The sequence below is a fragment of the Vitis vinifera genome, chromosome 1, assembly GCF_030704535.1.
Source record: "Vitis vinifera cultivar Pinot Noir 40024 chromosome 1, ASM3070453v1".
Classification (NCBI taxonomy): Eukaryota; Viridiplantae; Streptophyta; class Magnoliopsida; order Vitales; family Vitaceae; genus Vitis; species Vitis vinifera.
In genome coordinates, this window is record NC_081805.1 from 26,753,463 (window position 1) to 26,769,946 (window position 16,484).

General features: G+C 31.7%; 1 protein-coding gene across 5 annotated transcripts; it reads left to right on the forward strand.

Annotated features, from left to right (window-relative positions):
- Positions 1–1,535: 1,535 nt before the first annotated feature.
- LOC100254108 (uncharacterized protein At2g33490) lies at positions 1,536–12,215 on the forward strand. Of its 5 annotated transcripts, none has more exons than XM_010658752.3 (12): positions 1,851–1,964; positions 2,058–2,310; positions 2,921–2,993; positions 4,624–4,698; positions 5,134–5,195; positions 5,298–5,366; positions 7,432–7,460; positions 7,536–7,743; positions 7,833–8,063; positions 9,216–9,269; positions 10,008–11,043; positions 11,941–12,215. In XM_010658752.3, exons 2-12 carry the CDS (start codon positions 2,287–2,289, stop codon positions 11,949–11,951), a joined length of 1,872 nt encoding a protein of 623 aa, XP_010657054.1. In that variant the 5' UTR covers positions 1,851–1,964; positions 2,058–2,286; the 3' UTR covers positions 11,952–12,215. The 5 variants fall into 5 exon arrangements, with proteins under 5 accessions (XP_002263726.1, XP_010657049.1, XP_010657054.1 ...); XM_019222461.2 differs by having other exon boundaries at positions 2,058–2,187; XM_002263690.4 differs by lacking the exon at positions 2,058–2,310 and having other exon boundaries at positions 1,536–1,964.
- The last annotated feature ends 4,269 nt before the right edge of the window (positions 12,216–16,484 follow it).

The following is a 16,484-nucleotide window of genomic DNA, read 5'->3' on the forward strand; positions in this document are numbered from 1 at the left end:
CACATCCTTGACTCGGCTTTCCACCAATGACCAAACACGGTTTCTTGGGGAGGAAGTGTCGTCGTGCCTTGCCACAAATTTTCTTTGTGGTTGATTGGGGCTATGATTTTCCCACCTTCCACTCACACTTGGAAGGTTGAAACTTTGAAAACATTAAGAAAACCAATACAAAACTATTAAAATAGGATCCAAATAGTGAAGTTCAAAGAATTTGACTTCGGTAGTAGTAATTATTGGGATGAATAATGGTGGTTGACTAGAGCACTTGGCCTTTTGGCTTGTTCGCCACGCGGTTCTGAGATTCGACATATCAATTTTCTAGATAATTTCTTAATATTTTCTCACGCATATTAAATCAACTAATAATATCGTAAGGGCTTGCGTTTGCAGAACTTCTTTTCCTTGGTTCCAACCCTACCCAATATTTATATTTTAATTTTAGAAATTTTTTTTTCATTGTTAATGTTTTATTATAAGTTGATGTGATGTATATTTAATTATTATAATATATTTATTTTAGTTTTAATTATTAGGGTTAGTAGAAGTTTACATAACATGTATCATGAATCCACCTATTGGTTTAATTGTCCCTTAATTTAAGTTTTTGGATCGAATCTATTTGGTAAAATTTAATACTTATTACTTAATGACTTAAGTTGACTTTAAATTAAATTATACTTAAGTTATTAATTTAAAATTTATTACTTAATTTTTACTTTAAGTATTAAGATCATTAAATTGACATATTTATTTTCATAAATTATAATTAAAATAAAAAATATTGAGTAACAATGGGGGTTATGAAGTAACAAAAAAAATCACTGAGATAATTAAGACAAATAAGAATAAAAATGTAAAATAAAAATGTGGACTTGAAAATAAATTAATTATTTTTATTTATTTATTAAAGTTATTTTTACTTTAAAGTCATATTATTAAGTTATTTTGTCCAATATTCTTAATTTACTTAATGACTTCAATTAAGTTATTTTAAGTTATTCAGTTAATTTATTAAACACCTACTTAATTCTTAATTTAAATATTAAGATTCTTTTATAAAATTAACTTAAAATTTATTATAAATTATCAAATTGATATATTTATCATTATAAATTATAATTATAGACAAGTAGATCGAGCAAAAATAGAGGTTATGAAGTTGTAAAAAAAGATCATGGAGATAATTAAAGTAAATAAAGGTAAAAAGGTAAAATAAATATATGAACTTAAGGATAATTTAATTATTTTTATTTAATATTTAAAATTATTTTTGACTTTAAATTATATTATTAAGTTATTTTACCAAATATATTTAATTTATTTAAGGACATAAATTTAATTATTAAGTTGGTCAAACTCGGGCTTAGTACGGTATTATAATATGAATAATCTTGATATACATTCTTTTTTTTTCTTAAATACTTTTGAAATCATGTATCTACTCATCATATTTTTATTTTTTATTTAAAAAAGGGTTTAATATTGATGTATAGAGAAAATTACAAAAATAAAGTATAAAAAAGAGGGAAAAAAAAAAAAAACCAAACAAAGGGAGGAGAGGAGCCAAGGAAGAGAAGAGAGAGTAGACTCAGATTTTCCGTTGGATCAGTTATAGAAAAAGATGAAATGATTAACAGAAAACATTGACCATTTATTTTATTTATTTATATCTTTTTATTTATTTATTTATTTTTATATGTTTTTTTTCTCTTCTTCTTCCTCTCTGACGTAAAGGAGGAGAGAAGACTCTTCTTCATTCTTCAATGGACTCCATTTCTTTCCGTCACAATCCTCTTCAATTCTCTCTCTAGGGTTTCTGAATCCTCAATTCTCTCGCCTCCACGCCCGCCATGAAAACTTCCCTCCGAAAGCTCCGCGGCTTCGCCCTCCACCGCCAAGACGTCCGCGAACGGAGAGTCGTGCAGCCTCTCGCGCAACTGGATGAGCTCGTTCAGGCCACGCAGGTGGGTAAAAATTGAGAAATTATTGTGAGATTTTGATGTTTTTCTTTTCTTTTCTTTTCTGCTTTTGATTTGAATTTGTTGTGAGGATTGTAGATTGAGGCTGTGAGTTCTAGGTTTTGGCCGAGGTTTGTTGGATTAGGCGGTGTTTGGACGGTGGAGTTCTGTTTCCGTAACTGCAATCTGAAAGGAGTGGTTGACGATTAGTGTGGTTTCGATCCTCTAGGTGAAGAGCTGAGCTTGAAGTCTGTGTTTTTGTCGTTAGAAGAGTGGAGGAAGCTGAGAATATTGGTGGTGGTTGGTGATTCATAGTCAGTAAAGCACTATGCACTTCAGAGGGTGTAGAACCGTAATGTTGTATAACCTCACTCTGGTGTTTTTTTTCTTCTTTTCCAAATTGAAACCTAGAAGGATTGATTGAAGATTGTTTTGGGTTTGTAGTTTCTTGGTAAGAAGGTGAGGCTGACATAAACAACTAAAGGATTTGAAGATATTCTTTGTTTAACAACTGGGAAACCCCTTGTAGATATCCTTTATTTAATATTGAAAAACTAATACTACGTTGAGCAATTGTTTCTTAATCAGATAAATATTTTAGCAATATCATAGTCAAGGATGTGGCACTTTTGGATCGTAGTATAAAACAGGGTGCACTTCAAATGTTTGGTTTGTGATCCTTGTACCAGGGATTCTGATCCTACATTTTGTGGTCCATGATACTTTGTTCACTTCTGCATGCCATGGATCTAATGAAATTAATCGCTAATGATAAAAGAATTAGTTGTTCTTGCTTGTTTTATTGTTGCACTCTTGATGCTTGCTTGAACTCATTTTTGGCAACTCGTAATGACCGAGCACTTGGTAAACATATTTATGTATGCCGTTATAACTCCAGTTTAATGTTTCTACTGTTTTCTAGATATAAGTCATCAGTTCCTTTATTTGCAATTTTTTCTCAGGATATGCAAGACATGCGAAACTGCTATGATACCCTACTCTCTGCAGCTGCAGCGACTGCAAACAGTGCTTATGGTACTTAATTGATGTGATTGTATTTCGTTTGAATTTTAAGTGAAGGTTTGGTTTTATCCAAATTTAAAAGTGTTCTTTTATTTCTAAATTGGTGTAGCCTGTATGTTAAGGCATCATCCAATTATTTTACAAAGGCAACCTCTTTGTAAACAAGTAAGCTTAGGCAATGGAGAAGTATCAATGAAGTGCATAGCATAAAACTGCCCATGAACCAATTGCTTGGCCTTGGGATAGACAAGATTTGTATGTGCAAGCATGCACTTTCCCATTCTGTAGTCATCATTACTGTAGTAGATGATACTGTGGCACCATTTTTTATTGACAAGATGGAGCTGAAATTTAAGAGCTTGTTTGGAAATTGTTTTCCAGACTCGAAAACACATGTAACAAATTTTCAACAGAGAACGGTTTTTTGAAAACTTGTTCTGAAAATAGGGTGTTTTCTAATAATATATTTTGATTATTTTCAATTGTTTTCACTTATTTTCTAGGAGTTGTTTTAAAAGATGGTTGTACAAATATGGAGAATGATAGAAAATAAAGCATTATAGATAAAAGTTATTTTTAAAAAATATTTGAAAACACGTTGAGAACATTCCAAGTTCTCAAACAGACTTTTGTTTCTGAAAATTGTTTTTGAAAATTGTTCTAAAAAACTGTGGTTTGAGAACTCTTTTCAAAAACGTTCCTAATCCTAAATGAGCCTTAGTTTTTGCATAATATCCGTGATATTACACTGATACTTGACAATATATCTCAGTATTGTCAGAGGACTACCACTGTTCTGAAGGGTTGCCCTTTACTTCAGCCTGGTGATACGGACCTGAATACTCTGGATTGCCAACACCGTAAACCATGCATGTGATAGAAATGCAAAAGTTGAGAGTGGTTCTGTTCTTCCATGAAGGCAGTCAGAATTTCTCTAATCTATCGTACTTTTATTACGGGAGATACTTAAATTTACTAAAACTGCAAGATATGATATGATGGCATGATTTGTTCAACTTCTGTCTTCTGAATTTTGAAGTTAGAGCCTTACCATGGAATGTCAGATTTTCTCATATATCATACTTTCATAATGAGAGATACTGAAATTTACTAAAACTGCAAGATGCCGTATGATGGCATGATTTGTTCAGCTTCTCTGTCTTCTGAATTTTGAAGTTACAGCCTTACAATGGAATGTCAGATTTTATCATATATCATACATTTATTACCATGGAATGTCAGATACTGAAATTTACTAAAACTGCAAGATATGATATGATGGCATGATTTGTTCAACTTCTGTCTTCTGAATTTTGAAGTTAGAGCCTTACCATGGAATGTCAGATTTTCTCATATATCATACTTTCATAATGAGAGATACTGAAATTTACTAAAACTGCAAGATGCCGTATGATGGCATGATTTGTTCAGCTTCTCTGTCTTCTGAATTTTGAAGTTAGAGCCTTACCATGGAATGTCAGATTTTATCATATATCATACATTTATTATGAGAGATACAGAGAGGTTTTTTTTTCCCCTTTTTTTCTTTTTTTTTTCCTTAATTAGTTTATTCTTGTTACAAGAATGCTTTTCTACTGTATTGTTTCCAACAACTGTTATGTTTGGTTTTATCTAATTTCAGAATTCTCAGAATCATTGAAAGAACTGGGGGGTTGTCTTCTTGAGAAAACTGCATTGAATGAGGATGAAGAAAGTGGTAAGCAAATGAAAATTTCCTTATGTACACTTTCTCTGGAAGTCACTTTTTTAACAAATAATGGTCCATTCTTTGATTGATTTAGATATAAGTTTTTGGGAGGTTAGGTTCATTGCTTTAATTTTCCAAAGAAATTCACTTATGATTGCATCATCTATGTATTGAAGCAGTTAACTCTGTTTTGGATTATTCATATGAAATCAAACTCTGCTATTTTTAATTCCTCTGATAGGCAAGCATGTAATTGTTATTATGATCAATAGATTGGTTATAATTTAATGCCAAATTTGGAACAATCAAGAACCGCCTGGATTGTTATTTAATTTTCATTCTAGAAATTTATTATCTGATATGGTTTAGCTTTTTCAGCACAAAAAAAAAAAAAAAAAAGGAAAGGAAAAAGGAAAAGACATGATTATTAATGATCTTGTGCAGGTAAAGTTTTGCTAAAGCTGGGAAAGGTGCAATATGAACTTCAGAAACTTGTAGATAGCTATGTGAGTCCTTCTTTTAATGGGTAAAATTGTTGCAGAAGCAACAATAAGTTGTTGCTTATTGCTTTGTTTTCCCAGGTAATTATTTTTTCTTTGTGGTTTCAGCGCTCTCATATTTTCCAGACAATTGTAACACCATCAGAGTCTCTTCTTAAGGAGCTTCGGACGGTTGAGGTTTGTTCCTATGATTTTTTTTTTTTGTCTAATCAACATGTGTCACGTGTTATTAGTTCTTGTTCTCATGCTAACTGTCTGCATTTTTTCAATTTGTTTTCATTCCTGTCAAAGGCTTTGAATTATTATTTACATTTTTTATATTTTTGTTGTTATTCTCCATGGCTCTCAATCATATGATTTTGTCTGTGATGAATTTTCTCAAAAGATTTGGAAATGCTCTGTTTAGTGTTGAGCCTTTACTTCTGAACTTGTTGTGTATACTACTGTGACAAATCTTATAATTTTGGATGAGAGTAAGAACATAAACAGAGAGCTTATAAACTACTGAAACTTAAAGATCAGCTAGCTAGATAGTAGTGAGAACTCAAAAGAGGACGAAAACTGAGTCTGGGCAAAACCTCTCCTTTAACATGAGAATGATGAAGCCCTAAGAAATCTGCTAATAGCCTCTGCCTCCATTGACTAATCTCAAGAAAAGGTGATTGGATTCTCTTGATGGGAGGACATTATGATCAGTGGATTAGATTCTGAAATGAGATTATGAAACCCCCACTGGTAGATACTCCAGTACGGTCTCAAAAAGTCACCATTTCTGGAGGAGGAGATAAAGGATCAGAGATGTGATAACCACTTCCATGTAACAGTTCGTTTACTAGATTTGTGATCAAGAGTTGCATTACAGTTGTCCTGGATGAAGCTTGACAAGGAATAGCAGAATTTATTAAATGACAAACCATTTTTATTCTTCCATACAAACCAATATAAAAGACCCTTACAAATAAGGGTAAGCCCTAAACAAGTGAGGTCAAACAGGCTTCAGATTCTCAGGAAAGCCATTGAGAATCATCCCACAGAACACATGACACACAAACTTGAATTTAGTTATGGCTTGCATATCATTCTCAAGAAGGACCTGTCTTGTGAACCAAACACCTTTAGCCAGTCAGACATTGGAAAAATGTTCAATGCTTTCTTGGGCTCATTGCAGATTGGACAGAGCTGGGAGCTAGAATAATTAACCTAAACCATCCTGGAAATATCAGTAGTTTCATGAAGGGACTTCAAGATTCCAGATCTTCTTCAATGGATTGGGAGGGTAAGATTGGGGGAGCTGACCTTCACTGCAACAGAAGATGGTAGGCCGATGCAACTGAGAATCTTCTAGCTTGTTTAAAAGTAAAAGTGACAACTAAGCACATCTGAAGAAGCCATACTGTGGTGAAAGGTCTTGGTGGCTTAGATTTCCTGGTGTTAAAAAGGTCGCCCAAATTATGTTCATCCCACTTGGGAGAATATACAGATCAAGATCTGGCTGAAGTGCAACTGAGTTACGGAACTGGCAAAGGTTTGGGAATCCAGTGGTGCTCTCAGATGTTGACCTATTCTCTCTCTCTCTCTTTTCAAATTCTACATTTAAAACCTTGATGGGACAACCTGATTTAGTTGTCAAAAGATCAGGTAGCTGTAGCACTGGGTTGCTTGGTTGTTGCAACTATTCACACTTGGTTGACCAGACCAGGAAATCGCATTCCCCAAATGCATCATGATGACATTTGTGTCCAGACACATGGAAGGCTTACCTCGTTACAGGAGAAAGGGCTCTGGTAACATCTAAGATTACTCCCTTAGAAAGACATCCACAAGATAGTGAAAAAGGCAGGGAAAATCCTGAGAAGGTTCAAGACTTTGGATAATTCCTCCTTGCACTACCCCCCTCCACATTGAACAATATGAAGGCTTCTTAGCTGAATTTGCTTTAACTTCTCATTTAAATGTAGGACAAATGTAAATGAGTCCTGAATTAAATATTCAATTGTCAATGCTTAGTGGATTCAAAAATCTCTGCTCAGTTCTTTTTGCCTCATGGATTTGGCTTATCAGTGACTCATTTTCATGCTAAAATATGAGTATTCATAACAAAAGAACAAAACCTTCAGTTGGCAGAAGATTGGCGTAGGATGATTGTGTTTATATTCATATTCTGTGGTGATATCATTTGTAAATGATCTTTCACACATTTTACAACTGTAACAGAATGGGTTTTCCTTTTATGTTGATGCAGGAGATGAAGCGACAATGTGATGAAAAAAGGTATGCATAATTTCATTTTTATGTTTGATCCCTCTTGAAATGGCTGTCTTCTCAACTTGGGTATGTGATCTTTAGAGACGTATATGAATACATGATAACAAGACAAAGAGAAAAAGGGAGGTCAAGAAGCGGGAGAGGTGAAACTTTTTCTTCACACCAGGTGCAAGCGGCTTGTGATGAATATGATGAGGAGGCAACCTTATTTGTTTTCCGTTTGAAATCTTTGAAGCAAGGACAATCCCGTAGCCTTCTTACACAGGCTTCTAGGCACCATGCTGCTCAGGTTTCTTCTATCGATAATTGAATGCCAAACTTTTTTCATTCTTCTTGTTGGCTGATTGTTGATGTGCTTCCTTTCTTGCTTCAAATCAGTTGTCTTTCTTCAGAAAGGCTCTCAAGTCTCTTGAGGTAATTGAGCCGCATGTAAAATTGGTCACAGAACAGCAACATATTGATTACAAGTTCAGTGGACTAGAAGATGATGATTGGGATGATGGGGAAGATGATGACGACTATGATGGGCATGATGGGGACTTAAGTTTTGACTATGGACAAATTGATCATGAACAGGATTTTGTTTCTACAGCGAGAAACTCAATGGAGGTTACAACTTATTTTCTGCTACTTGCTGAGAAAAAATTAGAACAAAAAAATAAGGAAAACTTATATAAAAAATATGACTTACCTTATATCTTTAAAAATCACTTTTAAAATTTGAGGTAGTAAAAAAATTTTAATACCTTAATTTTTTAAACAGTTCTTAAATGTTATCTTTTTAAGGTAAATTTCAAAGAATTCTTGCATTTTATACAAGTGTTACTATCATTTCTGTTTTTAAAAACAAAATACAAGAAGTGTATCCAAAAGACAATTGATTGACTTAAATTTATTATTATTATTATCATTCTTTAAGAAAGCCTAAATTTGTCTCTTTGAAGAAGTGAATGCAACAATTGTATTTTGTGTGGAGTAAGCTAGGGGAACCGGTTAAAAAATTTATATATGGATGCTTATATTTTAATTTGGGTTCTGCAACCAGAGATGATCTGTCATATAACAAAGCAATGGAGTATTGGGTTTGTTCTTGGTTTGCTTATTTGGTTATCTTTCCAACATGTTTTGCTTATTTTCTTGCCAGGGTTTAATTTTGTAAAATCCCATGATCCATGTACTGGAAGAGAAGTTTTTGAATGTCCAGTTTCTTCCTGCATTAGAGATTCTCAATTTGTTCTTTATACCTTAACTTGTTATTATTGCCTGAAACAACGATTTAAAAGAATTTTCAAATAGTGCTTCAAAAAACTTATCATCATGCATATGATCACAATGTGTAAATTATTGAGACTTGTGAAGCTGGTCCTGAATAGTTGGAAATTTAAGGGGTTATTTTTTTGTTGCTGCTGCTGCATATGATTGCAAAAAATGGGTATATGAAAATGTCATGAGTCCAAAAGGTTGTGTTGTGACACCGTAATGCTAGAGGCATTTTTCTGTTAAATATTTTTTGAAAGAAATGGAGGATACAATGAATGATCATGTATAGAAAACAGGGAAATGCAGAATTTTTATTGTTGCTAGCCAATATATATATGCATTCCATACTGCTTAAAAAAATTTATTTCCAGAGAATTTTACAAATTCATGTTTTGGGAAACAATCATATTGTTCAATACTTCATTTTCCACTTTCAAGGTTCTCAAAACTTACATTTTAATGTCACTTTTAAGTAATTGTGACTTCTTGTTACTTTTGCAGTTGGATCAGGAGGACCTTACATTTCCTCAAGTTGCAACAATGGATTCTGTGAAGGTAAGGACCTGCCCCATTCTATCATTGATAATTCAGGGTTTTATAATAATCAGGGTTTCCCTTTGGTGTGGTGTAATGCAACCGTTGGCTGCTTATCCAGATTTGGTTAGGGACTACGATCCTATTTCCCATTTAACAATCTGTATCCATTTGCTCTGGTGACTAAACAATTGGATTCAACATACTCTAATCCTTACTGCTTCTTTTGGAACATGGAAAGTATGAAAGAAAGTAACAGGGACGGAAAGGATAGGAAAAAAAAATGTTTGAACTTGATAATTTTTTCTTTTTTATTAGGTTTCTCTAATGTTATTCCTCTTTTATGTAGAGAATAAAGAATTTAAATTTGTACAAGTTTTTTAAAAATTCTCATTATAGTTTCCTTGTCTTTTTTCATAACAAACCAAACAAGGGGATTTCAGATTCCTTTCTATTTTTTTCCCCTTTTCCTAGTGCCATCCATAATCCAAAAGAAGTCTCAGAATTTGGGCTATATCATTATTATAGAGCTTTTTAGAATTTTAAAATTTTCAATTTTATTGGATCTTATCCAATTCAGGTTGGAACTTTGTTTTTTGGTATAAAAAACATTAAATCTGCCTTGATGCAGTTTCAGAACTTGGCCATTTTGTTATTTTTAATTTCTCCTTTTTATTTCAAATTGAAGAAACTTTAGTCCTTGAAGGTACATCAATCATCTGGTTTTTAAATACCGTGGTCTAACATCTTCCAGCGTAGTTGCAGGAAAATCTAGACAAAAGCTATGTGGATTCTTTTGCTATTAATAGTGAAAGCAGGAAAATCAGCCAATCTGCCCCACTTTTTGCTGAGAAGAAATTTGATTCTGCATGGATGAGAGAAATGCGGCCTCTGTCAACACGCAAGCTTCGGACCTATGTACTACCCACACCAGATGATACAAAGAGTTCAGCTCCTACAAGATCAGATAGTCCGGATTCTCGCCCAATACCCACAAGTTTGAGTGGTCGTCCTCACAATTTGTGGCATTCTTCCCCCTTGGAACCAAAGTATGAAAAGATTTTGGGAGATGACAAAGTTTTTGAATCTACTGCCATGAATGCACAGTCAGTACTCAAAGAGAGCAATACTAATCATGTGTCTAGTGGACTACCCCCTCCTTTGGTTGATGGGCTTCCATTTCGGATGATAAATTCAAGTGTTGTTTCTGATACTAAGAAGGTCAAAAGATACGCTTTTTCTGGTCCATTGACAAGGAACCCATGGTCAACCAAGCCTGGTTTGTCTGCCAGTGATCCTTTGGTCTCAGTGACACAACCCCAATTGTTTTCTGGACCCCTTTTGCGGAGTCAAATGCCGCATCTATCATCATCATCATCACCTCCAAGAGTATCTCCAATTGCTTCTCCCTTTTTGTCATCACCCAAAATAAATGAGCTTCATGAGCTTCCTAGGCCCCCTTCCAGTTTGACCTTGAAACCTTCAAGACCTTCAAGTTTGATAGGTCATTCTGCCCCCTTGGTTGCCAGTGGTCCCAACCTTTCTGCTACAAATAAATTGGTGGTGTCAAGTACAGCATCTCGGTTGCCATTACCTCTGCAAGCTGTTCCTCGCAGTCTCTCCACCCCCTCAAGTGGTCAGAAACTGAAGATACCACGTGTTTCTGGACCATCAGAAGCTCCTCAGAATTCAGAGATGGCTGAAAATGTCACTTCACCACCTCTAACACCAATTTCTTTATCAAACATCCAGCCGGCATCAACTTCTTCTGTCAATGATACTAGTCAACTTGGAGGTAATTTTGAAATACAATGCTTTCATCCTCCCCTTTTGTTATATTAATTGCTGAGTGCTAAAACATGAATCTTATGGGCCTAGGCTTTGATAATCAACATAATTCTTGTCAAGTTTGGGTTACTTCATGGAAAATTGAATTATTTCATGCAAAATTTTCAATAGTCCAGTAAGGAAATCAACAGGATAAATTTCTAAATGAAGTTCATGATGGAAAATCCTGTGATATGTAGGGCATTTCTTATTGGGGGTTCATCATGCCCAACACTCATCCATATGTCACCAGTGTTCCCCCATATATGAGACCTATTTCAACACTTATGAAGGGTTCACTTTTAGGTACCTAAGATGTGTCAAAAGGAAGAGTGACTATGCCGTCTTGTTACAAAACCTTTTATATGTTATAGCTTCCTTTTGTTCTTCACAGGTTCGTTCTAAACTATTTTTTCACGTAAACATGCAAACTCAAAAGAAAGAAGATTATATTTCTTCAATCTTTAGATCCACATGGTTCACTCATATGGCCTCATCTAGTGCCTAGATATGGTGAGTGCTCCTATCAGACTCCTGGTGAGGTGTTGGAACATGGTACCTCTGCCCATGTTTGCAAGAAAAAATACTATCAGAGCTAGGACAACAACACCTAAGGCTTGGCAAACATAGATTTTCCAAGTTTATTTCCCTATTTTGGCTTCTTTTTTTTTTGTGTTATCGTCTCCTTATTAATTCCATTTTTTTTATGGTGGTACATATCTTTATTCTTCATCTGCTTATGACTTTTTGAAGTAAGGAATGCACAAAAACGGAACTCTGTTTCAATCTCACAGGCCTTTTCTCCTCATTCTTAAGATGTGTGCATGTTTCTGGTCTTGAGTGTTAATATATTCAATTGATGCAGGTGCTGAATGATTTTAAGCAATTCCATGGGTAATTTTCTTCTCCTAACTTACCAACCAAAAGCAAGGAGGCAAAATTTGTTTCACATAATCTCCAACAGGTGCGAATCTGTAAATATATCCAGTTGTGTATTATTTTTTTGTTTCTTGTATTAGTTTCTGTTAACAGTCATTTGTTATTTAGGGCAGAGTTCATGGAAACTGCCCTATATTCCCTCATTTGAGGAATTTTGTCATGTTGTCAAGTAATTAATAACAGAATGCCTTTCTTTTTTCATTTTTATTATTATTTTTAATTCTATTTCATTTTCTTTTATCTGGTTCTTTAAGCAACAAATAACACTGCAGTATTATGTTGATTTCTTTTCAAGAACCAAACATGGTCCTTAGTCATCAATTAAGGATCCAACAAAAATTAGGACAACACCATCCGATTACCTCATATAGATGTAGCACCTCCAAATGAACCCAGGTGATTGAGAGGTTGAAAAGGTTGGACATTCCTAATGGTGAGCGAACTAAAACACCTTGAATACATGCTACTTGGTTTAGAGGTTACAAAGTTTGGTACGATTTGTCAACATGACTTGAATCTTATACATTTTTCACGGGTTTAGATTGGGTCTAGTCATGTTTCAGTCAAATTCGTATCAACTTGCATAACCTATTTGATAAACGGGTAGTTTTTGGGTCAATTTATATAATATAAATTTGACCTGAATTGATCTATTTAATAATCGTGTTGATTAATGTGATGATAACTATAAGGTATTTCTCCTATTTGAGTGAATAGGTCAATTGAGTCATAAACATGTCAAGTTGAGAAGTTAATTATATTGACTCAAATAAGATCTAATTTGACTTGATTGTTAAGTGGATTATATGACATATTACCAATTTAATAATTAAGTTGTGTTTGGGTATATGTTTTTAGTCCTATTATTATGTCATATTTAGGTTGATCTATTTAGTCAAGTGCTTGAGTTTTGACACGAAATGAATATGACCCATCAACACAAAGTACCCCTCTAACTTGCTCACACCTAGGCACCCATGCAAGTAGAATACAAAATGCTTTAGATCGGTATTGCTAAAATTGTTAAAAATTATCTTATACACAATGCGAACCGTGAAAATAGTGAAGAGGGCTTCATTTTCTGAAGTCAATTCATATCTCAACTGTGTAACAGTCTTGGCTCTTGATAGACTGATTGCACACAATGTAGGGTGGGGGTAGCATCAGCCTGCTTAAGATCGTAGACCAACCTTCCAGCTTCATGAAAGTGAGTTGCAGGTCATCACCACTATCACCACTTTGCATGAGATTCAAATTACGAAACCTATATACATAGGCATTAGCATATCCATTTTTTTTTCTTTTACTAGGAGTTCTATGTAATTCAGCTTCCAAGCTTTTTTTTGTAGACTGTAGGAGGTTTCGTTTTTCGCTTAGTATATATAGAGAGGATTCATTTTGCTATATTGAAATGATGTTTTTGGAAGTGATTTTCTTGCATGCTGCCGGAGAGTCTTGTGCTTGAAATTTTGTACTAGGAGTTGTTATTACGACCAGGAACTGATTTTTTTTAACTGTTTTTTGTTTCTCAGAATAAAAAAATTGGAAAACATGTTTGACAATAAAAAAAAAATGGTTTTTTGTTTTTGAAAACAAAAAATAATATGTTTTTAAATAATATCTTTTAGTTATTTTCAAATGTTTTCATTTGTTTTACAAGGATTGCTTGAAAAAATAATTATACATGAAAAATGGTTAAAATTAAAATGCTATATATATAAATCATTTTTAAAATATATTTAAAAATATAGAAAATGAGTTAAAAACATTTCAGGTTTTTAAACAAACACTTGTTTTATAAAACATTATAAAATAGTTTTCAATTTTTTTTTCAATAACTAATTTTTAGAATTGTTTTTTAAAATAGTTACCAAATATATCTGAATTTACAACACAAGCTTAAGACGTTTTTAAGTTTGGAAATTATTCTTGAAAAGTTTTAAATAAAAGAGTTTACATTTTAAATGTATGATTCACCATTATTTACATGTTTAATTATCTTATTATATTTATATATTTTTTATAATAAATATTTTTTTTGTTTCTATAATATTAATTTTTAATCTTATTATATTTATTTATCTTTGATAATAAATAATTATTTGTATTTTCTCATTTATTTACATAATATTAACACTTAATGAAAGTTAAAAAAAACATAGGTTCTATTTTAAATTAATGATTTTCATTTGTTTATATGATATTAATATTTATTTAATACAAAGTGTATTAATAAATTTATATTATTCATATTTATGAATTTTTTATTTATTTTATTATGGATATTGAAAGGTGAAAAAATATGTTTTATTTCAAATTTATGATTTTCATTTGTGTATATAATATTAATATATACTATCTTATTATATTCATATATCTTTTTTAGAATAAATAATTTTTTATATTCTTTCATTCCATTATATAATATCAACATTTATTATTTCATATCTTTATAATAAATTCGCATTTATGTATCTTTAAAAAGCTTAAAAAAAATGAGTTTTATTTTAATTATATGTTCTTTTTAAAATTTATGACTTTCATTTGTTTATATAATATTAATATTTCTTTGATATAAACCAGATTTATGAATTAATAATAAATTCATATTCATTGCATAATATTAATGTTTGTTTGATATAATCCACAATAAAATTTGTTATAATGATTTTTTTAGGTATAAAATGTTTAACGTGTAAGTGTACTTTCAAATGTAATATAGATATATAGGGTGTTTTCAGTAATAATTAAAAATATGAAGAATATATTTTGAAAATGTTTATATTGTACATATAGTATCTTTATGGAAAATATACTGGGAAAACTATTTTTCATATTTAAATTTTTAAATAATATTTTGCTGAAAAGTAGTTTTTGAAAACGGGTTTCAAAATATATTCTTTAAGAATTGTGCTGAAAAACTGTTTTCTCATAGCTATTTTCAACACTAACCTTCAAAAATATTGAAAGACTATCCAAGTCTCTAAATTTTTTGACTTAAAATCCCTTCTTTTCTTTTTAAGTTTGTACTAAAACAGTTTTTTAATAATTTATTATGAAATCATATTATTTTTTACAATAAAATTATTTAGGTAGTTTTTAGAATTAATTGGATAAAAGGGATGAAATCTTAATTCGTGAATTTGATACTTATTATGTTTTTACTTGAAAAATAACTAATTTTTTTATACATCTTCTACAATTTTAAGTATTTACATATAGGGTTTAAAAAAAATATTATTTTTATGATAAAATAATAAGGACATTTTTACTTGAATAAGCCCAAAATATGATTGAGGGTTAAATTTCAAATTTTGGGTCATCAACGACTCTTTTAATCAAATAACCTTAATTTTTTATACAGTTTTATGAAAATAATAAAAACCCCAAAAATATTTTCAAAAAAGTCAAGAAACTTATTTCTAGAGATCTTAAATAGAGTTTAGTATCTTCATAAGGAATAAGTTAAGAAAATTAGAGTTTGTTGAAGAACTTATTTTAAGGGTAAGGGTGTTTCTTAGAATATATTTTAATTATATTCACGTATTTTCTAAGAATTGTTTTAAAAAGAAATGGTATAAATATAAATAAAATTTAGTTTTAAGAAATATTTGAAAATATGGAAAAGATGAAAAACATTTTTAAATTTCTAAACCAATCTTTGTTCTAAAATATATCCTACAACAATTTTCTAATAACACCCTATTTTTCATATTTGAGGACAAAATTCAAGAGCAACTATTCCTAAAAACTTTTTTTTGAAAAGCTATTTAAAACATTGTGGTCAAACAAATCCTAAGCTCCATTTCAAAAGCAATTTCGAAAACAATTTTTAAAAACTGTCTTATAACATTTTGCAAAATAAAAATAAAATTTAAAATGTTTCTAACGAGTTCCATAATTTTAGATATGTTTTTAAAAAACCTTTCATATGAAATATTTTATTTTTAATTATTCTTCGTATTTATATAATTATCCTTCGAATACAAATAAAAATAATTGAAAGATGTTTCCTAAAAACACCTTTTACCTTTAAACTCTAAATTTTAGAATTTAAAAAGGAAAAACCATTTTTTGCTTTCTGAATACCAAATATGATACAGGGTCATGTATTTTTGATAGCCATTTCATGTTCCTCAAAAGAAACAGCAGGAGACTCAAACCTTAATTCCCATCCATTCGACCACCGAATCAAAGATTCATTAGCCCATTCCCCTCCTTGACTGAGGATGATATCTGGCTTAAAGCAGGGCTGATGCAAAATAGTTTTCATGTCTGAGTGCAAAGATCTTATTCTTCAACCCCTTCATTATTATGCACAAAGGAAAGTACAAGGGTCAACCAGTGTCCTTGTATCTCTTTCAAGTCTGTCCATACCCATTCAACCTGTCCCAACAAGACACCCCCAAATGTAACCTTACCCAAAGTACTATCTTCATGGTTGCATATGGAATTTTCTTGATAAATAAA